At 35.9% G+C, this 27,445-nt stretch overlaps 2 protein-coding genes across 6 annotated transcripts in view; one reads left to right on the forward strand and one right to left on the reverse strand.

Annotated features, from left to right (window-relative positions):
• Ndf (Nucleosome-destabilizing factor) overlaps positions 1-27,445 on the reverse strand; it is an 88,921-nt gene that overhangs the window by 56,448 nt on the left and 5,028 nt on the right. For 2 of the 3 annotated variants that reach the window (XM_073089260.1, XM_073089259.1), the window contains exons 6-7: positions 21,752-21,955; positions 20,093-20,266 (exon numbers count right to left, since the gene is read on the reverse strand). In XM_073089260.1, the coding sequence (XP_072945361.1) occupies positions 20,093-20,266; positions 21,752-21,955 (378 nt within the window). The remainder of the gene's footprint in view (positions 1-20,092; positions 20,267-21,751; positions 21,956-27,445) is intronic. The other variant, XM_073089261.1, reaches the window with a different exon arrangement.
• On the forward strand, positions 9,237-15,205 carry LOC140754284 (uncharacterized). 3 transcript variants are annotated; one of them, XM_073089256.1, is made up of 5 exons: positions 9,237-9,377; positions 10,860-12,548; positions 12,672-12,819; positions 13,016-13,156; positions 13,468-15,205. In XM_073089256.1, exons 2-5 carry the CDS (start codon positions 10,888-10,890, stop codon positions 14,326-14,328), a joined length of 2,811 nt encoding a protein of 936 aa, XP_072945357.1. In that variant the 5' UTR covers positions 9,237-9,377; positions 10,860-10,887; the 3' UTR covers positions 14,329-15,205. The 3 variants fall into 3 exon arrangements, with proteins under 3 accessions (XP_072945357.1, XP_072945359.1, XP_072945358.1); XM_073089258.1 differs by lacking the exon at positions 9,237-9,377 and adding an exon at positions 9,387-9,528; XM_073089257.1 differs by lacking the exon at positions 9,237-9,377 and adding an exon at positions 9,552-9,639.

The following is a 27,445-nucleotide window of genomic DNA, read 5'->3' on the forward strand; positions in this document are numbered from 1 at the left end:
TGCTGAAAGTAAAAAAGTAACAGGCAATCCACCTAATTTAAGTGTTAACTGGTCACTTGGCACCTTGGCACCAAATCTAACAAGGAATAAACTAACTTTACTTGAAATTAAATAGGTATGTTGCTACACTTGTATTGTCTGGCTACAACCTTCAAACCAGAACATCTCAAGGATATATTACTGCAGTAAGGTTGTATTCGTTATGTAAGATAAGTATAAATTGAAACATAGAAGAAAAACGTGATATATTTTTTCAAACGTGGAAAAATCTAAAAATATGTTTAATTTAAAACTAAAAGTGTTTAAAAATAATTATAACACGGCGTGGTCTACTTCCCCTACATATTATAACAATGCACTTGTCACCTGCCTGCTCCCAACGGTTGGTGGAAAAATAAATGCTCGACACTTTTAATTTTAAAATTGTCCTACAATTTTAGAGCTACCTACAATTGTACACATTTTTTTTATAACAGAGGTAGCAAACGAGCATGTAGTTCACCTCAGATAATAGTACCTAAGGTCGGACAAAAATGCATTGTTTTTGTTATCCCTGAGAACTAAGTTGAAACGCCTCAGATATGCATGTCTCCCTTACCACACCCTATATATCGGACCGCAACACTGCTGAACACTGCTGTTACGAGACAGACGCAATTGTATCTAGGAAGTTATATTAATGTTTTAGCAAATTGATGACTCATGTTTATAATTTTACAGAAATAGCAAATTCACTGCAGATAGGAAACTTAATGTTTATGGTAGTCACGGCATTGCGGTATTAGCTAAGAATGCATAGCGAAACTACACTGATATTTCTTACATGTTACGACAGTATAAAATATAGGTATTGGATTAAAATAAATGTTTAAGTAAGGTTTTGGCTTTCGCAACGAGAAATGTTAGCCTGGTTACATAACCAGGACTGTATCTTGCCTTTCCTTTCCCATTCCCAGCTGTGGGTCCTTGTGTTGGTCGCAATCACTATCAATTTATAAATTAGTTTGTTCTCATGTTTAATTTTATTTTGTAACAAAATAAATCTAATATTTCATACGTTGAAAGTACAGGTAAGGTCACGCATGGCATCTATGACTAATATGAATAAATGAATTTTAAGTCCATGACCACGCACTAACCGTTCAAAACTACTACATTTACAGTTAAAGACAGTGATAATTAAATTCTAATGCCATAATTAAAAAAAAAAAACAGTAGCGAATTTGGGATTCGAATCATCGGCCCCCGATTAAAATTCCGAATTTCAAACCAATCACGGCTGCTTTCCTCACTAACTGTACCCTTACCATGAGTTTTTACGTTTTGACAAATATGATTGTTTAGGTATTTGTTTATGTATTTGCCCATACTATTTTCAATCAACGCCCGTAGCGGATTATATCAGAACTTGGAAATTGTATGGGCCAATACGTAAACAAATACCAAAACAGTCATATTTGTCGAATCGTAAAAACTCATGGTAAGGGTACTGTTCAGTCTTAAACCATACAGCGGCTGACGTTGCCTAACTTTGTAGATATATAACATGCTACAAAACATAAATGTACTATTGCAGATAAAACTAATGAACAGATAACATGGGCGATGTGCGTATGTGCAAACCGAAACGTCCTTGAGGTTTGCAATATCAAAAGCTTTTGCGTGCTACGTGGCACTTTCGACTTTCGATAACAAAATGCTCGCGAGGCTTGATCTATGTTTACGATTAGTCTTTTACGACTTGAATAGTATTCCATTTTTTCCTTTTCATTAATAATAGTTGCTGACGAATGTGCCACGTAACAACCGTGTATTTTTTCTTTTTCATTAATAAATGTAGTTAGCGGAGTTGATACGTTACCTAATTTGGTGGCATGATCTTTTATATCTCTCTAATACAGAAGAAGCTTCATCTGAACTCAAATTCGTTACAAGCCATTATTAAACGTCTCATTTTTTCAAGAACTACAAATACAATGGATTCTATACTTGTTAATAACATTTCTTACACTCATATCCTCCCACTAGAATTCCCTTTGTCGTGGGTGCCACCGCCACACACGAAGACGATAACAAGAACACCCACTTCAAGAATACAGTAATAAATTTATTGGTTGGTAGGGGTTCAAATCTGGGACTCCATGCGTGTCAAACCGGTACAGTGACTGACTATTTCTTTGAAACTTGAGTAGCTGAACTCTTGTCATTCGAGATCAGCAGCCAGCTACTAGCCATTTTGTGAAATAAATTTGTAAAGGTAGAATGTATAAATAAACCACTCAGTAGATTATTTATTCAACGGGTAATGGACACAAATATAGCCGGTGCGATAAAAAGGGGGTGGTAAGGACTAGGGCACACAATAATCGGCAAAGTGCGAGTCGAACTTGCATACCGACGGCTCTTATACCATGTTTTACATTATTTTTTTTATCATAGCAACACTATAATCGTAACCGCATTGAATAAAATGATCGGAGGAAAAAAGTGTCTACTTATAACGGTTCAATAAATAAACCGAAAATACCAGTTTCTTGCGTGGAGATCCTTTTATTAAATCATTGTTCTTATAATGGCTACAATCATTAACATTCTGTAAAAACAATCAAACAAAAACAAGTGTCTTTCTTTTACAGTTCAAGAGATACGAGCCCGGTGATAGACGGACAGACAGCGGAAGCTTCGCAAGAGGGTCCTGTTTTTATCCTTAGGGTAGGGAACCCTAAAACGGTACATCGAAGCGAGCAACGGAGAACCGTCCAGTTCAATACCAACCCCGCCCTTGTCGCATCTGTTCGCGCCTTATTTCCGCGCCATTATAAAACGGGCCTTGTTAAATGCCGTAAGCGATTGTGACAAGGGTACCGAAGCGTGATCGGTTAAATAATGAAGGTCAATTCTTATAACGAATTTTACTTCTATTTTATACAATTAATCAACTGATGAAATAGGTAAAAAACAAAATGAGTAACAATTTCTCTTCAGAATCCAAACGCTAATAATACAAAGAACGAAATTCCTACGCATTCTAATTTACCTAGTGCTTCTGTTAATTTCTATTCCATTACCGAAGAATTTCAGCAACCAACTAACTGTTATTACTTTGCCAATTAACCGCCTACGAGCTCGCTGTAATGCGACTACAAAGTTGTTAAAGTAACATGAAGCCCTAGTAGACAAGGCCAAGATCGTTTCCACACGTGCTTTATGACGCCGCGGGCGGCCAGACTAGAAAAACTTGCACCCATCCCACTCTAACCTATTGTTAAGACGAAAGTGTAAGAGTGACGGAGAACATAACAAAACAGTAAAGTCAGGTAGAAATTAAAGCTGTTGTAATTGACCGGACAGACTCGTCTGGGCCATAAGCGTAAAAACTCACGTGTAGCTACTAAAGTCTACAAAGAAATAAAAAAAATGTAGACATTTGTAATGTTCAAATGTATAATGAAAAAATTACGAATGTGCAAACGAAAAAATCTGGTATGTGAAACATCCATTCATTGTCCATACCACTAATCCTATTACCAGTAGTCATGCAAGTCATTTTTTTTTGTTTCTACGGCAATCGTAGATTAGACGGCAATAGTAAATAGTGGGAGGTAATATGAAATACTGTAATAAATCTGTGTCAATGCTCTCAATCGAGAGTAAAATCGTTTTTTTAAGGTGAAAGGTTGGTAAAAATAGTTATCAACTGTCGTACAAACAATGAAATATTGACTAACGGATAAAATTGCAATCAGTTCAAATTTTATTTGATATAAACATTAATTATTATTGTTCTTAATGCCAATAAATCATCTCCGTTACAATTTCACTCATCAAAGGAAACAAATGTGAAGTTTCTAAAATATTTCTTTTTTTCGTGGTAGATAGTCATAAGGAAAGTCATTATTTTTATATTTTATATTGACCAATTAGTAATTAGCACCTTGTTGTTACAACTTACTTGCATCTTTAATTACGTAAATGTATCATAAATAAAGACAAAGGTAATTACGCTATTATAGACATAAACCAATAACTTGCAAATCATTCTACATTAACCCATGTTTAGTATAAGTATGTGTACATATATCATGCGTAACCACCCACATACTTATGAATGGAAATAACACAAATAACAAGGTTCTAATAATCAATGTTCTGTTCATATAACAGTGGCATAACTGCCTACATGACCTAATCTAAGCGTTCTGTCGATAATGTACCGTACGTAGGTTTCTTACCCACGTTGTTTGTCATCTAATACCATGGACGGAGTACGACATATAGGCGGAGTTTCTGCTATGAATGATTACTATTAAAGTAGGTAGAGACAATTGCAACAAATTTGCAAGAGAATATTATCTATATATATTTTTATTCTAAAACGTTGCAATGCAAGCAACAGTAAAAACATTACAAAAATCCTAAACTATTAGTGATGCAAAAAGTATGTATTAAGTTATTTTATATGGTTATTTGGACTAAGCAATAAAGAATTAGCTTTAATTATTATTTAAGTTTGATACATACCTAAAATAAAATGTTTATTTTTTTTATTTATTTGCCAAAAAATCCTTGAAATTATCCTTTTGCTTTTGATATTTTGCTGCATAATAACACTATTAGTTTTACCGCTAAACGAGGTAACTCAAAATTTAATATAATCTATACAAACTTCCTTAGAAGCCTGGTGTGTTGGATGGCGGCCAAGTCGTTTCACACGCGCTCCACGAGCATTTAATATATTTTCTATCGCAGAACACGATCGCGTGACAACGCTTTATTAACGTATAAATAAGAAATTGGTTTCATTAACACTGCAAGACGTTCTGAAAAACGAAAGCGGATTTTCCTTCTTAGTTCTCTTCTGGGGTATGGTGCAATTGGTAACTAAGTTTTTTTAATTTAAATGTTTGAGCTAATAAAATTATTTATTTTTAAATGAAAACCCTAAGATTAAAGTCCAAGCTGGGCCCCAGAGAAATGAGGTGGAATGCCTCGTGTGATATTATCCCTTACCACAACAAGAGTTTTTCAAACACATCTTATTTACCTAAAGTACTCCAGAAATGCGTTCTACTTGACTATTACGTTGACTTATGAACTTCAAATATTTTCTCTTGTGTTTCAGTTTTGATACAAAATCACACTATCTGCAGTGATCATTCAATTTTAAATAAACTAGCGTTGAAATTAATGCTGCAGCTACAAAATTTTACAGACTATCCAGACATTCCCCGAAGACTTAATTTACTGGAACGAGTGTTACAAAGATAAATGAATCTTTAAATAATAGAATCAATGCAACAATGCTCTTAAGGGCGGAATAATTTCCATTTTGATGTGTAAAGAGAATTTAAACCAAAAACCCGACGCTAAACCTGTGCTCGCATATTGGCGCCATGCTTCTGTCCGCTTATGAGGGTCAAAGATGCGTTGCCTATTTACATATTGGATAACGAACCTGGTACATTTTTTTAAACCATTGAATACACAGTTATTTTATATGGATTATATGCATTTCTCGTATTGCATATAAATTTAGAGTGAAATAATAAAATACGATCGGTTTAAATTCAGGGAACCGTCATTTTAGTCTATAGGGTATAACGATAGCATTTTTACGACCCACGCTTCAGTTGAAATGCCACTTGTATTATTTTCATAGGAATATACCAATACACATACTGAGAATAACAGTTCATATTTTAACAGGGATATGCGTTCTACGAAAGATAGCAATTTCCTTGGTGTATCAAAACCTACCAAACCCCTGAAAAGTTGTAGAACCAGAGAGTGATAGAACAGTTCTGGTGAAGGTACCAATGTACCTGTTTCTACTACCAGCAATTCTTGCGTTTTAATGAAACTATGTGATACCGGCTTACTTAGATTTGAGGCGACTACCAGGCCTCGGCAATAGCAACACATCACTGATCGGATTCACCACTGTTCTACGGTTAATTACTCATGTCCAAATACGACAGTGGCCACACACCATAAGGTGGATTACACGGTCGGTTGCTAACACAATGTTATAAAAAATCCATGACCTATCAAAAACCAGTATCCACGGATTTAGTATAAAAATATGACCCATATAGATCAGGACGAGGTCACCCGCTCCCCGGCCGATGTTGCTCTAACGATAAGGCCACTGTCTGTGTTATTACGTAACTACGTGAATAAATTTGTATGAAATTAAGCGAACCATGATTGACATGAATTGCTAATTTATGTGATCTTGGTGTCAAAGTCGAATAGGATTTGCATAAGCGTTTATTTTCTGAAAATCACTTCAACTAACTTTGCCTCTGCATTTCATTGTGACGGAAATTTTCCTACATGTAAGTTTTTTAAAACTTGTGCGTATAGACAGTTGTTACAGTAAAAAGACTTTACTGCAATTGATATGTATATGATACTCTTTCAAAAGGAGCGTATTACCAGGGTAAATATTTTATTTAATAAAATATCATTAGTGGACTGAGTTCGTGGAACAAACTATCATGCGTGGTGAGGAATGCAAGCAGGCAGCGCGAGTAACCTCGTAGATAACAGTGATACTACAGTTGTTGCAATTTGGCCTCATATCTTAATTTGTCACTTTATTACACGGTATCAGACTATATGGAGAAAAAACCTCTATTGATCTTAGTTAAAAGGGAATTTTGCCGTCATCACCCTTGGCTGTGTGTATTGCTGTTTTACTATGCCTGCTATAGAAAGACCGTACGCACTTCTTCTAGAGAAGTCGATCACCGTTTGCCGTCTTCTAAGATTTCTACGGGATGAGAGTTGCGCCATTCGGAGCAGACACAAAAAAGTCTATAAATCGTTAATTACCCAATAAATGGCTGTCTACGACCTTAACCTTTCTTTATGTAATAGAATTGTCTACCTAGGTGAGTAACAATAATGGATTGTAATGGATAAAACATAGAACATGATATAAATAGATCTCAAATTTATTCAACGACTTTAAAATAACAAGTCTGTGAACTTTAAAGAGCAAATTAATGTTACACATACAGTGCTACGTATGAAATAAACTATTCCAGTAATGTACCGTGAAGAAAATATTATAGATGTGACATTGAAGTACATTATAAGGGCGAATTATTTACACTCGATCGAAAATTAAATTGATACACAGTTCGTGTACAAGTTGTAAATATTAATCTTTGTTTAAGTTACAACTCTTATGTTTGCAACTCTTATGGCATTCTGCGTACATATTTGGAGACGCATTGATGCGTCAATAAGTATCCATTTGAGACCATTTATCTTCAAAGCTCAATAGTTCTTTTTAAGTAAAAAAGTACTAGAACTACTAATATCACGTTTTGTTTTTATAAATACATAGTATTGAACCTTTGCGAATAAATAATCTATACCCAGTTTATCAATATCATCAATCATTTCTATCCCACAGCTGGCTCGAATTTTCTTTCAATATATGACGGGTAAGTAGGACTTTCATGACTTATATTTATACAATTTTCCATTATCTAATCATTAAGACAAAAATATATAGATGTGGTCACCTAACTCTATCAAAATAATAGTTAGAGCGTGTAAAAAATATATAAACAGATTTATGTGACAAAAGCCAGTTTGTTATCTGATAAACATGATTGAACACATGAATGGGCAATGATAGCGGCCATCGCACACATGCGTGGGTGATATTGGTTGGCATTATTTTATACAAATAATTATATCAGCTTTTTTCCTACATTCTGTTACAAAGAACTTGATCGATTCCCGAGAATTCTGACAGAGCATTTATCTTTAAATGTAATGTACCTATATAGTTTTAGTTTTATTAAAATTTAATTTGTTCAAAACCGAAACTTATTACACCGTATTTAGTTATTTCCTATACCATGTGAGTAGTTATAAACGTCTAAACGTAAACCTATACTACCTATATATTTCCTACTTAATTTATTAATGAACCGCCGAATAAACAAATCTATTTATAAATACCGCAATCATACCACATGGTATCTGCCGATTGCGGTATTATGTAGTGGTTTACCCTATGAATGATTCGCTGTTTATTTGGATTGCTTATAGATGTCCATGAGCGGCAGTGGCCACTTAACATGAGAAGGGCTTCATGCCAGATCGCTATTTCCTTTACACAATAGAATACAATACACCTGTTCCCAGCAAAACAATAATTACCACGACGGTATTCCAAATATCAAACGGGCCGAACCGGTTGCACCTACGTTACATACTTATTTTACTTCTATTCGTATGTAATACGCCTTCTCTTATTGCTCCACAATAGGATTCCCTTGGTGTAGCGCGGGTTGTGTCATGGACACATAAATATAACTAAGTCTGTCTTTTACAACACCTTAGACGAAAACAGACTTCTTTAAAATCGTCATCATCATCATCACCAAAGCCGTATAAATAAATATCATCCACTAGAAATAACTAGAATAGAAATAGGTAGATCTCAATTTGATTAAAAATATAAATCGTTAGAAATTCTCTAGTGAGAGTTATGAGCTCGATGCTCAATTACATAATACATGCGTAGATAAAATAAACATCCCTATATAGTTATGTTAGTGTATTATTGTTTCATATTCATTTTCCTATTCAAACCATATTCAAACTAACAGAGACAACATAAGCTGTGTACGCAAACAAGTTATTTGCTTGGTCACTTAGACATTCCAAGTAATTCCCGCACAATAAACAAAATAATGATAATATATTGTATGTAATGTCTTTCGATGTAGTTTCCTTAATAATAAATGTAACTTATTTGTACCGATAAAGTTACCGATAATTTTCACGGTACCTTCTGTGACCGTGGACGTACCAATGCCGCCGTACTATCTATCTACATTTCGTTCAAGTAAAACAAAATTGTTGCTTTTCATCGAACTCAAGAAAATCCCAACAGAATGAACGGAGCGAACTAACACACGTCGCTTCCCAAAGCACTTTCGCCTACATTCGGCTTCCCTCGGCAAACGTCGCCCCCCACAGCTGACCGAACCGATGAGCGAGCGAGACAGGAACAATGGCGTCTCGTGTGACGGAAAGGGATCGCGCACCGCGCAGCTCGCAGCGCCTCCATTTATTTCTTTCTAGTGGTCGCCTTCGTCGTAGTGACAGCGTATTTCATTGTCGCGAGAGCTTTCGTTTTTGTATGTGAAAAATTGTATATTAAGTTTTATGCACACGTTATACCGCCATACGGGGGATGCGATCGTGTACAAAATGTTGAATGGCAATAAGTGGTGACGGTGTTCGGAGCGCGTCTGTCCGATACAATGGTTGGCGAAATCACATCTGTTGTCAACACAAAATAACGTGGATTATGCAAGTAGGAGTGAAATGTGGACGAGTATTAGGTAAATGCATTGTTGTTTCGGTTAAACGAGTGTTTGTGAGAGAAAGATACGTGTTAACAGCGAGGAATGTGCGGTGAGGTGATGTGGAGTGAAGTGAGGCGGCCGTCGGCCTAGACTAGGTGCTAGCAACAGTGTGTCGGTGGTTGCGCGGGTACAATTAATTTGTAGCGTGTACAGCATATTGCAATGTACATCTATTCAATTGGCCACATGTTAGCAATAAATGGCATACGTTATTCTTTCAATCGTGTGTGAAGTTGCAGTAAGTGATCAATTAGCTGACGCGTGATAAATTCCAACAAAAATACGACCGAATGGAAAAGAACAGTGCGATTAGGGTGATTTAGAAGCAATAATGTAATGACTGATACACATAATGGAAACGTTAGACACAATTACTTGATCTATCAAGGTCTCACTGTAATTAGCCAAGTTGGATTCTTTTTAGTAATGGCCAAGTTAATACGAAAGTGCTTTCTGAAAGTTGAATTACAATTACACACACAGTGATAAATACACATCATCAGTGAATAACACACATAATATGCTAGTTAACTAATTAAAATTGAAACTAATTGTCTTGTTACATTGAAAGCGTATGAAAAGTGAACACTAACATTATATTTACACAATATTGTTACAAAGTTGGTGAAAAATATTACAATTACAATATTAAAAAAATATATCTCAAGGAAGCCAATTCTACTTATATTTTTAATATTAGAGATTCTTTTCTAAACTTGATGGCATTTAAATACATAACAATTATGACCTAAACAGGTTTTATAATGAATTCAAGTATAATAACCATGACTTGCACTACATTAATTAAGCATTTAAAAATATAATTGCTCAGTACTGTAATGAATGATATTGTTTTATACAGTTTGAAATTAACTTTAAATTTGGTTTTCTAAATTATTGGTGGCCTCAATTAATTATTATTAACTTCCATAATGAAAATTATCTTTAATTAAAAAATAATTTCCAGGATAATTTGCACTGTGATAATATCAATAATACATAATTGTAAAATTATTATTGGACAAGAATAAGTAAGAATTTATGAAAGTTATATTAATAAGAATAAAAGGTTATAAGTTAAGTCATCTGTTAAAAAGTAAACATCAAAAACTTTCTTACAGATTTTTTGTTATACTAAATTATAATTAAAAAAGGTATTAAATTTTAAAAGATACATGTGGCAACAGAGCAATTTTAATCAAATTAAAAAACAACACAAATATTATCAATATGTCTTCAAATAATATCTATAAGGGTAAACCTAATAAGTGAAAATCAAAGTATTTTTTCTTAAAATAAAATTAAAATAAACAGTGAAATTGGAAAGTATTCTTGACTGATTGTATAACTTTTAATCGGAATTAATTGTGTGTATCTAATGCCAAGATACGTTATCTCATGTTGATAATAAAAGTCTAAATATCTAACACACTGATAATGAACTTTCTCTTGTTCCAGTCAATAAGACTATGCGGGTTGTAAAATAATGCGGTTGCTGCACAAAATATTGACGCTGGCAATAATTTGCACAGCCGTGGGGGCGGAGGTGTGCCCTTCCAGTTGCACCTGCACCGAGGCTAGCCTGGTATGCTCCGCCACCCCAGTCCCCGGTAACAAACTCACACGAGCCATCCTAGCCAACCACGGGCCCCGACTCCAAAATATATCTTGGACTGAATCCAATATAGACACATTAGAAATAGATCTATTCAGTGGTCTCCACAACTTAGAATACATCGACTTAAGCAGAAACGAAATCAAAAGGACTGAACACGGACTATTCGCGAGACTGAGCCGCCTAAAGCATCTGAACATATCGAGAAACCAGATCAACGACATACCTAGATTCACGTTCGCCGATCTGGAAAACCTGGACGTTCTAGATGTATCTCACAACCAACTTAAAGTCATTCCCTATCGGGTCTTCGAGCCGATGATAAGGTTGCAATACTTGGATTTATCGTATAATAAGATCGCTACATTCCTCGACTACTTTTTTAAACCTAATCAGCAACTGAAAACTCTGTTCCTAAACAATAATAGCCTAGTCAAAATTACCTCGAATGCTCTAGTCAATTTAACGGAATTGGAGATACTGGATATATCTAGCAACAATTTAGATTATTTACCCAAATCGTTATTCGATTACTTCCAACAACTGAGAGAGCTAAATTTGAGCTACAACAACTTATTAAACATATCACAAGATGCTTTTAAATACCTCATTAAGTTAAGGTGGCTCAATATGGGCGGCAACAAACTGAAGATGCTGCCGGCCACGCTCTTCCAGCATAACGAGAATCTGAAAACGTTCTACCTCGATAACACTGAAATAACAGTTATACATAATACTAATTTCAAAGGCTTAAGTAATTTACAGCGATTATATATAAGGAACAACTCTATTTTACACGAAATAGAACCATTTGTATTCCAAGATATTCCAACGATAACTCATCTCGACATAAGTGGAAACGCTATGACATTTTTGCCGCTATCATTAAAATTATTAGACAATTTAGAGGAACTTAAAATAAGTGGGAATCCATGGGCGTGCGATTGTCGAATGGAGTGGTTCGCCAGTTGGGCGGAGAGGAGGAAAGAAATTATAAAGTCTGATTTAAGTTGTGGGCTGACATACCCGAATGACATGTTAACGATTTTAAATCACACAAATTGTAAACCCCCATGGCTAGTTCACAAAAGCCCTCTAACTTTGAAAAGACTACAAAGGGATGCTTTGCTAGAATGCAAATTCAATGGGAATCCTGCACCGTCAATTACTTGGGTTACACCTACAAGGGATATCTTCCATTGGAACCCGGATATATTGATACCTGATATATTCCACAATCACGGCGTTGCTCACGATAAAAATTACCATCCTATAGACAACAGTGTTTCAAGAGTGAAAGTCCTAGATGATGGTTCCCTATTCATCGGCAATATTCACCGAGAGGACAGTGGAGTTTACCTGTGCTATGCATCGAATCCTTCAGCTAATGTTTCTGCAGAAGTCGTACTAAACATAGATCCGATGACAATGTACGAAATCAAAATGTACAGTTTGCTTTGTGGAGCAATATGTGCGGTCGCTTTCTTAGGACTTACTTTATTGGTACAAGCATTACGATATATATTTTACAGGTGAGTGTTTATTGTTTAGTTTGTTTTATAGGCTTCATAACCCAGCTAAAATATAAATTGTTCAATTAACATAAATGTGATAACAATTTTAAAATAATGAAGTGGAAATGTGTTTATTTCCAGGTTTCGTCTCTTGGAGACTTGTTGCAGTTGTTGCACCTGCATCAGTCGGGACGCGCCGCGTTCCCGGCAAATCTACAGCATGTTGGACAATATCGAAACGTACAAGAGACAACAACTGGAGAAACTTCGCGAAAACTATGCCATTCAAGTGAGTATACTATGATTTCATTTTAATGGTGCTCGTTTTAATCTTTACGTCACACATTTTAATTGCTATCTAGTGTGAAAGTGTTGACATTACGATACTATTATTCTATAAAATCGCAGAACTAAGAAAAATATACATTATTCTAATTAATTACATGTATTTTATATAAAGTATCTAAAATGTTAATTTATTTTAGGTTCATCGGATTAAGGACAACTGTACACAGCAAATGGAATGGATACAAAACAGTTACTCGACACAAGCTACTCATCTACGCAACATTAGAGACATCGGTACAAACCACTTGACCGCAATGAAAGATCAGTATTATGACCAGGTATGTATTTTTCCGTTGTATTCTCTTATTAAATTACTAACTACGAACGGTCATTTTATATATTCATGGAATGTAAATTTAACGCAAAAACGTCGAACGAACCTCGTACACAATTCACGGGCTATTAATTTGATATGCCATGTGACTAATTGCGATATTTTTTCCATAACAATGAGCAGTTTCGTTCCTCATACTAGAAAATTTCTTAACGGTAATATAGTTTTATGCATACAGTGCAGTTAGCACTTCCAAAATAAAGCGAAGCGCGTCTCACAGTTTAATAAATTTATTTTTACTGCTTGTTTGTACAGGTGAAACGCGTCCGAGAATACTCCACGTCTCAGTTGAATTGGGTGCGAGAGAACTACGTATTCCAAAGAAATAAAATACGTAAATTTAGTGCTCACCAAATTCTCCGGCTGCGCGAGTCATACAAGTACCAGCAGCAGACCTTGAACAAGGTTCTGGAGAACCTGCCGAGCCTATACTTCGAGAACTGTCGCAGCGGGTCGTGCGGGCGCAGCGACTCGATGGCGTTCGACCCGGACGTCGAAGTGATCGACATGTATCTCAAGACGAAGATCGAGAAGCTGTCCACGCTCCCTAACCCGTTGGCGGACGACGAGAGCAAGATGTCCATATACTACACACCGACGGAGAGATCGGTAAACTCGAGACGGAACTCGCCAGTGAATATTCCCGAAGGTATTCACATAAACATGATCGAGCACGGGCCGCCTCCGCGGCTGCTAGCCATGATCGGTCCGTTGCATCCGGCGCCCCCGCCCACCATGGAATCCCCGACGCCTCCCGCGAGTCCCACCCCGACGACTTCCAAGGCCGGAATGCCGAGACAAAAGTACAGGAGGGAGGAGCCGAAGCCGTCCAGCGAGCCGCTGCTGCGGAGAGATCGCGAGCTGTTCCTGGAGGACCGGTCGGGGCGACGGCGCGTGTTGCCCGCGAGCGCGAGCTCCCCGCAGCTGAGCGGCGCGGCGGCGGCGGGGGCGGGCGCGGGGGCGGCGGGGGACGGCGGCGAGCGCGAGGCGCGGCGGCGCGAGGCGCGCGTGCTGCTGTGCGTGGAGCTGACCAAGCCGGAGTGCCAGGTGCGGCACGCGGCCGGCCAGCTGGTGTGCGGCGAGTGCGCGCGGCTGTGCGAGAACACGCCCTTGTAGTACAGGCTTTTGACGCGCGTGTTCAAGATCTACGCGCTGAGCGACCGCGACCGGCGGCCGCGCGACATTCATCTCTGTGATTTGGGCGCCTCGCCATCCTACGTGTGATCCCGAGCGCGGAACGCTTCTCGTCCGAGGCTCCCCGTGTTGGAACTTTAAAATTTTCGGTGAGAACGGGTGTGACGGACGCTCGTGACGGATCCCGCTTGTACTTCTAAGTAAGCTGTGATAGTCTAGATTTGAATTTACGTACGTACGATAGCGTTGATTTTAATTTCTCCTAGTGGTAGATTAAGGAGTACGCCCAGGCGGTCCGCGCGGATCGCGTAGTGAATCGATGAGCCGGTTTAATTAAGTGTTCTGTGGGTATTGAAACTTGTAAATATGTCTGATTGTTTCAATAATTTTTCCATTTTGATGTATTTTTAGGGTTAACTCTTAGAGCGTTATGCATTTTATATTTGTTCAACTTAAATGGTAGACAAAGTGAGGTGTAAGGAAGTTGTTACTGTCTTGTTGTAATTGTTGCGAGGTTATTGTGAATGGTGTATCGTATCTCCGGAAACACGTTGGCACAAACGAGTTAGGTCGTTCCGTCTCACTCCACACCACTGTCCTGACTTCTAACACTATTGTACAATAAATAATGTTTTTGTGCATATAAAAAATGTAATGAATCTATTTATGTATATCTATATATTTTGTGACGCCGTCGTATCAAACGAGTCTTGCAGTGATATGCCAAATAACAATCCAGCAATGATTATACTGTAAATGTTTCTTAAAATAAAATATACAAATATTGTTGAAGATTTTCTAAATATTATAAACAAGAGTAAATAACAAATCATGAAGAATAAATTATTTTTCAATGTAACTGATCTCTTTTATTTACACTGAACAATAATGAGCAATGTCTTGTTATCTTAACTCATTACACTTAATGCCGCTTAGCACACAATATGGCCGCGGCCGAGGTAATATTACCAACAATTAAATACAAGATAACGTAAGTCATGGCTAATAGTTTGAGATATATCAAAAATATTTTTTATAAAGTAGATTTAAAAAAAAAAACTCATATTTCATTACTTGCCTTCTAGTAGGAGTAATTACTTAGCGATTTATCAACATTACTCGTTACAAATTATACAGTTCAATATAATCACCCGCATAAATGAAACACACAGTTTTATCAACATTTTATTGACCCGAGACAACTACAACATACACATAGACGGACTTGCAGATTACCATTTCATATAAATGTATAATTCCGATTTCTACTTATGTACGAAGGATTAGGATTTATAATTAAAATGAAGTACCTAATAATTTAAATTAATAAAAAAAATTAAAGGCAAAATTATTAAATAATATATAATTAAATGTTAAAAGTTACTAAATTTTTAAATAAAAATATTGTTGGGAAAAATTAAATGCGTAGCTTATTGGTATCCCCTTGAATAAAATTTATCTCGCTATTTTATTGATAAATTATATTTACCTAAAAAAAATCTTGTTTAGTAAATATCTTCTTGTTTTGTAAATTGATAATTAAATTATATCTTAGGCCGGAAAATTCTATTCTCAATCGATTGAATAAATACTTAAATGTACAATATGTATGGTACAAATATATTTAATATGTAATTGTACTAATTATACTATACTTTCTAAAAGATGAAATAAATTACAATATAAAACATCATTCATTGGTTTCATAAAATTTACCCACATAATATAAGAGTATATTTGATACACACAATATAAAAGTTACATAAAAATAAATATTATTAAAAAATATTAAACTAACCGAGACATTCATATAGTTATAGTAATAATAAATATTTTTGGAACTATTTAGAACTATTATCGCGAGTACAGCTTTCTACTACATTAATACTGCAATAGTTCATTAATGAAATCTTACTTTCCAAATACATAACGAGAAGAGAAAAAATATTGTTGTTCGTGAAAATTTTACCATCCACGATACTGTATATAAAATATTTTTGTACAAGAGTAACAAGTAAATTGAAGACACGAATATGAGCACAGAATTTGTTAAATTTAGAAGTGCGTGATTGATAGTTTACCACTAATAATAAGGGACCCTATTAAGTATTTTTATGTTTAGATCGAACAAACTAAGACATTATACCAAGATAAGAAAATACGAAGATATCAGTAGAAGTTATTGAAAACATGACTTTTCATAATATTGGCAATTTGATGTTATTATTATACTTTCTAAAGCTATTAGTAAATATTTTTGGAAAAAGTCATATAATAAGGTTGAAATTTCAACATCAACGAATTTATATAACGACGTATCATCACATTAACTTCAGATTAACTTAAAACCTACTAATTTAGTAGTATAAAAACCCATTAAAGTTTACGATTCACTCAAATTAATATTTTTTTATTTATCAATCAGTTGAATCCCTATCAAAATCAAATAATTTCAACTTACTATTTACAAAGCCCCAAAATTAAGATTGTTTTCTATTGGTAATCTATAACTTGGTAAGGGTGAATTTTGGGAAACTATAAATAAATATTTTTGGGACATTTGCCCAAATGCCTATAAAAAGTAACTATTTATCTAAAATGTGTTTCAGAGAAAAGGAAATATTGGATAGTATACAAATAAACTATTTTAATTTGAATTGACAGTTAAAATGGGAAGACCTAGATATTTAGGAAATGACCTAGCTATTTTAGCTCAACTTTAATGTACTAAACATAGTAGCCCTAAAGATAGTGTTCGAGGCTAGACTGTGGCGGCGACATAGCCACCCCAATTTTATCATAACTGTGGTGTAGAACTAATATGCTATGGTCCATTTACTTTTTAGAAGCTGATACTTAAATCAAGTACTCTTCTTGTTAGAGAGTAGGGTCGGTTAGAGATGCCAATGGGCGTTAGTTACCATTTCGACCACTACGAACATAGCTCAGCTTTCAGATAGTATTAATTTAAACAATTTTATCTGTTAGTCAGATATGCAAAGAATATATCGATGCTGCTATTCTGTTATATACATAAAGTAAATGGTGGGGGGGGAGAAAACATTAAAAAAAAACCGTAATATAAATGCGCAATTCAAAAATCACTACCATTTTCTACGTTCATAACTACTTATTTGCACGAAATCCAAATAAAATGTTTTGTCTCCGTCCGCGCTAATCTTGGAAACTACTAAAAATAGATACCTACCGAGAATGACGTTGGCCATTTTAAATAATAATCTAATTTGATGCCGTACCTATATCCATACGCAATTCCCTACGATTTCTAGCGAATTATTGAAAAATCAAGGTTACTTAGGAACATATTTTTTAACGTATACGATTTTTACCAGACCGTAAAAAAGTATATTTTTTGAGCGCATCTTGTACATTTGTAATTTACTAAGTATCTACATTTGATAGAGGAAAAGAATTGAACACGATCCATTTATTGACGTCCACAGTAAATGTAAGATGACACCTTCAACTGCACTTTGTACTAATTAATAAGACGAGCGGTAATTACATCGAATAGCAAAAACAACCCTACTTCTTATGCATAGAGTACATATTTCATTTCACTCACGTTGTTAGCATTCATGTCAATCTTTAGATTCACTTATTGGGCGCTAAATGAAATGGTTGAAATTAGTAATACTTATTTAACATACTTGCATATTGCAATGATTATATAAAAATGGCAGAGTGCGAGTTAAAGTCGCCCATGGTGGGTTCGGTATCACCAAATTTTATTTTTTTTATTTTGATATTATAGCAACTACAGAAGTACATACGTTGAGAAAATTTACTACCTATTACGGTTTAATAAATAAACCAAAAAACGTCAAAAAATACCATTTTCTTGCATAGGGATTAAATATTTTATTTGTATATTTGCTTTCATAGCGACCATATTATCACACACTAAAAAATTTAAATTTTTATTTGTTACGGTTGAAGATATGATACTTATGACAGACAGTCAAATACGGAGGTTTAGTGACAGGGTCCCGTTTTAACAATTTGGATACGGAACCTTAAAAACGTTGCATCCAATGTGGTTTACATTAAGTAATGGAAGCTAAAGTGGCTTGTACCCCACTGGTCAGTTGTTATGGCAAAATGTACAAGAGGTATACTTGTCCGATGTTATAATGTAGAGTATAATGAGCTTTATGAATATTGTATTGCAACTATTTACATATGAAAATGGAAAATGTTTCAAGTTAATTGAACTACATGTTTTAGCGGCTTTTATTGGTGAATGGAGCTTAGTATGTGCATTATTTAATAAAAAAATGATAAAAACTTACAAAAAATAATAACTTTAAATTTAACCATTTATAAAGTACTGCTAATACTAATAAAAATATACCTACATTAGGAAATTTTATAAAATAAATAATTATGCATATGGCTGCTTAGCTGCTAATAAAGATAATTATTTCAAGTATTTTTGCAAAATCCTATTAGTAATTGTTTATTTTATCCCTCGCTTCGCTAATGTAATGAGAATGTTATTAGAATATAGCGATTTAAATAACATTGACCTCTTAACGGATAAAAAAATTAAATAAAGTTTATTGAATGTATTATTTTAAATCTGTACCTACATTAACATCATCGCCACTAAATATAATTGAAACGAATAAAAGTAACTATTATAGCGTATTCTAGAAACGGTTTATTCCAAGTTTTCAACCTCAAAATGCGGAGTATAAAAGTTTATGATAATTTCATTTACTATCTATCATCCAGGCAATATGAACATCAAAAAACGTAATTATATATGTACTGAAAAATAAAAAAGTAAAACAAGAACTCCTAAAATAAAGATTCCTACCTACTTCCTACTGTTGTAATAAACTTGACTTTTAAATATCTAATTTTATAAGGTGGGACTATGAAGTATCCTATGAAGTTGAAGATATAATGTAACATCTTTTGGCTGTCCTATTAAAAAGCCCCCTGATAAGCAAACTTCTTAGTCTAAATATAGGAAGAAAAGGCTAACTTTGAAGAGCTGTTACACACTACTACGAAACTATCAGTTGATATTTTCAAATTACTACATATCAGAGAAATGATAATCAAATAAGATTTTATACGTTTCGAGTACCTGAAAACTTACAAAAAACATTCACCTTTACGTAAACTGACCAATTATTTTTTTACAGAAACTAGCCACATAGCTAAATTCAATTGTAAAAATCAAATATAAAATATTCAAGACTTTCCACTTACAGCTCCACAATAAGATTCACTGTGACACAAAGAATACAACATGCAGACTCTCAAAAAAATTTAAATTCATCATTTATATGTCTGTTTCGCCAAGGATCAAACCAGAGGGTTCAGCCCTCTGCACGTACACCAGTATGGCGACTGCTCTGCCACAAGGGTCGTCATTGCACGATGAAAACTGCCGAACTAATCAAGTTCTCGACCGTACGACAAGCAACATATTTAGCTGCTTTACAAGAATAATGGCACGACTCAAAAGCTTTTTCTGTTAAAGATACAATTTAATCCCAAATATTTCCTATTTTAATGTGTTATAACAACACTGTGGTTGCATAAATAACTACTTATAATTGTATTTATCATTATTTTAATTCTTATTTAAATATTTCGAAACAAACAGTTGTTTAATTTTAGACTGTTCCTCCTGGAAAATTACCTTTTTTACTGGTGCCGTTATTCTTCCAAAGAAGCAAGATGATATTATCATAAACATATCACTAACCTTAGCCCCGGTGCGGTTCCACACGACCACCTTGTGGCCGGAGTTGAGAAGATTCTTCACGATACCCGAGCCCATGATGCCGAGTCCGAGGAAGCCGAACTTCATCTCGCTCGCCTTGATATTCTTCTCCAGCAGCGTCTCCGAAACATTCTCTAAATCCAGAGGGGGCGTGTCCTGGAAAATATAGGCGATAATAGAATTTGTTCATCTCACAAAAAAAAACAAAGCTTTTTTTAGAAACAAAGTTTTTTTTTTATAATATAGGAGTAGCAGACGAACACGCAGTCCACCTGATGTTAAGTGACTACTGCCGCCCATGGACATCTGTAATCAACCCCAGATAGAATTAGATATTCCTACCTGAGGTCGGCCACAGATGCGCCGCTACCCCTGAGGACTAAGCTGGAAAGCCTCGGAAAAGTATGTCTGCCTTACCACACCCTTCGAACCAGAACACAGCAGCACTTAACCCTGCTGTTATGAGGCAGAAATAGGTGTGGCGGTGGTGCCGCCGGAGTCGAAGCACAAAGGGTATATTATACCTTTAAGTATAGAGACAATAGTATGTATGGAAAATTTTTTGTTGAGATTTTCAAATCGTGAAACCAGGAAGCAGTTAAGATGGCTATATAGAAAAGGGTAAACTATAAACCATATTCTTAACACTTCGCTAACCCTGAAAGCTGCAAAACACTGTTGCCAAACAACTGTATAGTACAACACTGGTTTTGATGTTACTTTCACAATAATATAATGGTTTTACAAGACTGTCAAAGGTTTACATTTTTGACCTGATAGTCTACTCTAAGCTATAATTTGAAAAATTGTAGTAAAAATTGTAGTACATAATATCCCCTTATTATGTAATCAGTGAAAACTGACATTATCATATCGTTTTTGTACTACAAATACAACATTTATTAGAATTCTAAGAATATATCTACCCACTTACTAAGTGTGGGTGTCCCGTGAAATATCAAGAGATTGAGGCAGACTTTATGGTATTATTACGTAAGTAAATCTTTTATTGGCTGACTTTCGTATTTTTAATCAAATAGGCACATATTTATTTTACTTAAAGAGATTCTTTTTCTTGGAAGAATTGAAAGATCCGTAATGAGAAGAGTATAATAAATATTGATAAAATTATACATTATTTAAACATTAAAACCATTTGATCAGTGATGAATACTAATGAAAAATAATAATCAGATTATATTTCTGCTAATTCATGAAGATTCATTGATAACCTAACGTATAAAAGTGGAACAAACAAAGTACAACCTAACTTTCGTATTTCTAATTCCAGTAGATATATTACCACTTACATGCCATTCTTTGCTTAAATTATGTAATAAAAAATTATATTTATCTTTTTAACGAACTTTGCCCAAATATGTCATACACATACAGTGGCGGACTAAGGTCGTCGGAGGCCCGGGGCGGAAAGTCGAATGCAGGCCTCAGTGTAAAAGGATCGCCTGTGACCTTTTTTTCGCTGACGGATACACCTTTCATAGTTTGTTTCTGACAACCTTTTTTTAGCAACTTTGGTTGGAGGCCCCCCCTAGGTCGGAGGCCCGGGGCGGCCCCTCCCCCCTCTTAAGCCGCTAGAGTACACGTAATTAAGCCGTACATACTAGTATGCTACCAACTTACCGGTCTCAATATATTGGAGGGGCGTTGAAGCAAGCTTGATTTCTTGGAGAAGGAGTGGTTCAGCATGGACGGCTTGTCGTTGGCCATATCGCTGTCGGTGTAGGAGCGGGAGAGGTGGCTCTTCATGCGCTTCCGCGGCGTCGCCTTTAGCCCCGCGGACGACGACCGTTTTATAGGCTTCACCTTTGAAATGCCCAAACGTATCTATAAATATTGAGAAGGGTGAATGGTTGTGGTTACACCACGATGATTGATACGCTTCATGATAGTAATCACAATGTTTTTGGTTATTTTATTTTACTACACAAGAATCTTATCGATTTCATTGACGATGAAGCCGATAATAGCAATTAACCTCCTAATCCTAAGTAAAATCTATCACTTATAGATAGTTTGTAAGTTAAGATTAAGTTAGAACATTTCACAAGAATATTTGTCTCCATTTATATTATATCCCTAAGGACAGTAATTAAGATTGCTATCTACTTTCTTTAAGTAATGGAAGCAGGAAGCAAGCGTACAGCTAGTCTGATGTTAGTGGTAACTGCCACTTCTATACCCAACCTTACCTTAATCTTCTAGCAATAAGATCTAAATTAGGACGTATTACTACTTGCCTGATTACACTCTTGAAACCTAAAAATGCATTCTACATCAGAAGTATATTTGTTTAACACGTCTACGATGCATTCAACTAAATTAAATACTAGCTGACCTGGCACACTTTGTACCGCCTCAAAATCTATTTATCAAATATATTTCATATAAAATATAGCCTATGTTACTCGTGGATAATGTAGCTTTCGAATGGTGAAAGAATTTTTAAAATGGGTCCAGTAGTTTTTGAGATTATTCATTACAATCAAACAAACAAAGTTTTCCTCTTTATAATATTATATTATAGTATAGATAAATATGCCAAGAAAACCAAATCAATATGAAGTCGGTTAAAAAGAGAATCAGTTCAATCAGTTCATATTTGATGTATCTATTTTTAATAACATGACGTATCCGCGGAAGTGAGCACTCGACGCTGACATAGTGGCCTTTTCTACAAGTTATCATTTCACCCCTTTGAAATTACACCATTACATCCTGCATCCATCCATGTACATCCATTATCCAGCATATACATCTGCATCCATTATCTCCTGCTTTACACCATTTTGATAAAAATTATAAAGGCTCGAATGTATAAATAATACGGAACCCTAAAACGAGGCGCGACGTTAATCCTTAAAACAAAAGAATCATGCATACCTAGTTTCAAAACAATTAGATTGACGAATTTTAAAGAGTACATACACAATTATAGTACGCGTAAAACTGTAAGTCCGCTCTGAATATCGCCATATGAATGAAGAAATGAAGCCATGAAATGAATATAGCCATCGCCATAGCAAATTGTATGACTACACCTGCTCGCAACAACATCAGAGCGGAGTAGAGCGGACTAGCAGTTTGGCGCGAACTAAACACATGTAATCCAAATCCAAATCATGGCAAGTAGACATTGCTGGCCATACACATCTGTAATTAACTCTTTTTTTTATAATATGGAGTAGCAGACGAGCATGCAGTCCACTTGATGGTAAGTGGCTACTGGCGCCCGTGAACAACTGTAATCGACTCCAGATAGGATTATCGAATCCTGTAGATGCTGTATTCTGATGTGAAGGGTGTGGGGTAAGGCAGAAATACTTATATGATGCATTCCATTAGTCCTCAGATTTGGCAATGTATCTGTGCGAAACAGGCACACTTGAGTCTTTAAAAGACCAATTCGAATTTCGCGCGCCGCAGCGCAGTGGGGTATAGCCTACACTCCTCTCACTTTGCGGAGATCCGGGCCAGCAGTGGGACAGTTATGGGTTGACGACGAATAGATAGCGTAATTGATTTTATTAATAACGCTCGGTAGAGGCTTAAATCAGCCTTAACCAACATAAGCTTGTAACAGCGAAAATATTGCCATATAAGTCAGCCAGAAAAGTGTGTAAGTTGACAAATCATTATCAAGGTACACACTTTTCTGGCTGACTTAAGCAATATTTTGTTGTTGTACCAGAGTCTAACCACAAAGGTTGTAGAACCCTTTGTGGTTAGACTCTGGCGGCACCACCACCACACCTATTTCTGCTTCATAACAGCAGTGTTAAACGCTGCTGTGTTCGGGTTTGAAGGGTATAGTAAGGGAGACATAACTGAGATGTTTCAACCTTGTCCTGAAGAGTAGTCACGCATTTCTGGCCAATAGGTAGGAAGGTCCGGGGTTGATTACGGATGTCTATTAGTAGCTGTAGCCACTTACCATGAGGTGAACGGTAGTTAGATCGAAAAATGCCGAAAAAATCCGGTTTGTTGTATGGACACCCTCTTTAATATTCAAATTTATTTTATTTTTAGTATTTGTTGTTATAGCGGCCAACGTTATGCATCCTCTGTAAAAAAATCATGTGTCAATATATTACGGTTCCGGAGATATAGCCCTGTGACAGACGGACAGACAGCGAAATCTTAGTAATAGGGTTCCGTTTTTACCCTTTGGGTACGGAACCCTAAAAAGACTAGTATAGTGGACTGAACCTAATCTGAGAGTCCAGCATAGTTGTCTGAGCTTTATCTAGAGGGTCCAGTATAGAGACAGCAATGAGTTAATGATAGGACGAGCGCCATGATGTGATCTTTCCTAATTCTAGGCTATAAGACTCCAGGAAATATCGGATGTTTAAGATAAGTGACATCTTCCTTTTCTCGTTGCCATTATTGCCAAACCATACTTGCCGTTAAAATATTAAATAACGTATTGTAAAAATATACATAAGGATAGGTACTTGTTGGTGTCCTATCTTTGATTTCCGAATTAACAAATAATTGTGTGATAAAATGTATATCATCTCAGACGCTGAATAGGTGACAAAATGAGAAATAAATATGAGGCTGTTAGAACCAGAATAGCCTAACTACAAAAACATGATTTACAATATGGAGAAAAGTAAAAGTGTATAGTCCACTTTGCAGTTGTTGCGAGGAGGTGTAGTCATACAATTTACTATGGCGACACGATGCATTTCTATATTCAAAGCGGACTAGCAGTTTTACGCGGACTATACAACATTTTTAAATTACGGTTCTAGCAGCTTCATATGTACTTTGCTTTTATTAAGTTCGATTTTTCTAAATATTATAGAAGTGGTAAACGACCAGGGCACTTAATGATAAGTGGCAGCTGCAGCCACGTTGGCCACAGACGCTTTCGCTTTCTAAACTCACAGCCCCACACTAGGATTCCCTGTGTCGTGGGTGCCATGGACACTTCAAATCAAATCAATTTCATTTATTCAAAATAAGTGCTTTACAGAGCACTTTTTGAATGTCAATACAAGTACCACCACTTCACAAAGTGTTTCGTTATGGAGAAGAAGCGGCAAAAGAAACTCCTAACACTACTCCTAACTAACACGCATCTTTAAAAAAAATATTTATACAATGGCACTTAACACACTTTACTTTCATGGACTAATTAAAAAAAAACGCAGACTCAAAGTGAATTCATCATTAAGATATCTGTCTGGCCGGAGATCGAACTCAGGACCATCTTCGCGTCAAACCGGTATGGTGACCGCTCCGCCACGCGGGTCGTCAGTTACTTTACTACCCGTGAGAACTAAGGGTCGTGTGACTATTGCATCATGTCTTTCTCGTCACCATTAGAAATTCAATCGATCCAGACACTTTAAAAATAAATCTGACCTAGAAATAAAATGTCAAAGTTGCTGCATTTGTAACGACTTAGGCCGGTTGGGTGACAATTTATGAATCCTAACCAATTTTTGTCAATCAAGGTTCGAAACTTGGTCATTTTAAAGTTTGGTAGACCATTTTTATAAGATTTGAATACAGATACCGTTCATTCACAGACCTACTTCCTAAGCGGCAAAGTCAATTTATACGTTTTTCTTCGTGGACTATTCCTGGATACAAATTTAACTTTTGCCCTTGGTTAAATTAATAATATTTGTAAGGGTGAATGAAGATTACACTAAATAGACTAATGTGATTGCCAGAAGGAGTATATCTTGTATCCGAAATAAACGTACATTTTTATCTTAGTTTAAAAAATAAGCAGTTTTATTAGATTATAATTTTTCCATGCGAAATATTGTAATGAAGCAGTCCGCGTCCAAAGCCGGCCAAAGACACTTATTGAATGGATGACCAATGATAAATTAGTATTTATAAGTCAAATGGCACAATAATCAACATGTACTTTATTGAAGGGGTTAAAATTATTAAAAAGAATCATACGACATCTGGCTGTATTAGTGGCAAAAACGGATTACTGTCGACTAATCCGGATTTACCATCGCGCTGAAGCCACACTGTTGAAAAGGCTCCTAACCTATTTCTCATAATATAATTTTAAAAATGCAAGGGATATTTTTGCTCTCCTTTGTATACTTGCTCAGACAGGAAATTCTCTCTGAGGAAATCTTATGCACAAGCTGAATGGGTGTGACTTTTACGAACGATAAGAAATCCTATCCTTTAATTAGGGGGTACAAGTATCAGTTTTTGTTTATTATTATTATTATTATTTTATAATATAGGAGTAGCAGACAAGCATGCAGTCCACCTGATGGTAGATGGTAAGTGGCTACTGTCGCTCACGGACATACGTAATCAACCCCAAATAGGATTTGATATTCCTACCTGAGGTCGGCCACAGATGCGCCGCTACCCCTGAGGACTAAGCTGGAACGCCTCGGAAAAGTATGACTCCCTTACCCTCCCTCCCCACACCCTTCAAACCAGAACACAGCAGCGCTCAACACTGCTGTTATGAGGCAGTGGCGTGAAATCGATGTGGCGGTGGTGTAAGGTAAAGTGTAAGGGAAACATACTTATCCGAGGTATTCTAGCTTAGTCTTCAGTGGTAGCGGCGCATCTGTGGCCGACCTCGGGTAGGAATCTAATCTTACCTGTTTTAGATTACAGATATCATTGGGCGGCAGTATCCACTTACCATCAGGTAGACTGCATGCTCGTCTGCTACTCTAACATTATAAAAAAACCTATAACTTGGTAAGACTCTATTATTTATTAAACTAAGCTAACTTCTATAATATTTTTTTAAAGGAACACCATCATTGCAATCTTCAAGTGTATTTTATACTTTACAAGATTCCTTCAAGTCACTGCTGCTAAGGTGCTAAGACCAATGACATAAATAAATAACGCGTTCCACACTTAGCTCCACACTAGGTTTTTCCTAAGTCGTAGATGCCATGGACACACAAAGAAGAATACACACACACATACCTAGATGAGCCTGGGTGTGTGTGTGTATGTGTGTATCAGAAATCAAAATTCATCTTTCCGATAATTTTGTTGGGCATCTGGAACCCAATGCATGTTGGATGTCAGTATAGAACAGTCCGTGCCAAACTGCTAGTCCGCTCTGAAGTTGTTGCCAGCAGGTATAGTCATACAATTTACTATGGTAATGCGATTCATTTCTATATTCAGAGCGGACTAGCAGTTTTACGCGGACTATAAGCACTCTATCACGCGAATCGACATGACAGTTGAAATTTTTTTTATATTATATAGGAGTGCATCATTTATATCATAGTTACTGTAATCAACCCCAGATACGATTGGATGCTCCTACCTGAAGTCGGCCACAGATGC

The sequence above is a fragment of the Epargyreus clarus genome, unplaced genomic scaffold (assembly GCF_041222505.1).
Source record: "Epargyreus clarus isolate Ecla_fem2 unplaced genomic scaffold, WU_Ecla_fem_2.2 ptg000029l, whole genome shotgun sequence".
Lineage (NCBI taxonomy): Eukaryota > Metazoa > Arthropoda > Insecta > Lepidoptera > Hesperiidae > Epargyreus > Epargyreus clarus.

What these genes read in the sequence shown, in the direction of transcription:
- LOC140754284 (XM_073089256.1), top strand. Translation starts at nt 10,888, where the DNA reads ATGCGGTTGCTGCACAAAATATTGACGCTGGCAATAATTTGCACAGCC. An exon ending in TTACGATATATATTTTACAG is followed by an intron (nt 12,549 to 12,671) that starts GTGAGTGTTTAT and finishes GTTTATTTCCAG; the next exon opens with GTTTCGTCTCTTGGAGACTT. An exon ending in GCGAAAACTATGCCATTCAA is followed by an intron (nt 12,820 to 13,015) that starts GTGAGTATACTA and finishes AATTTATTTTAG; the next exon opens with GTTCATCGGATTAAGGACAA.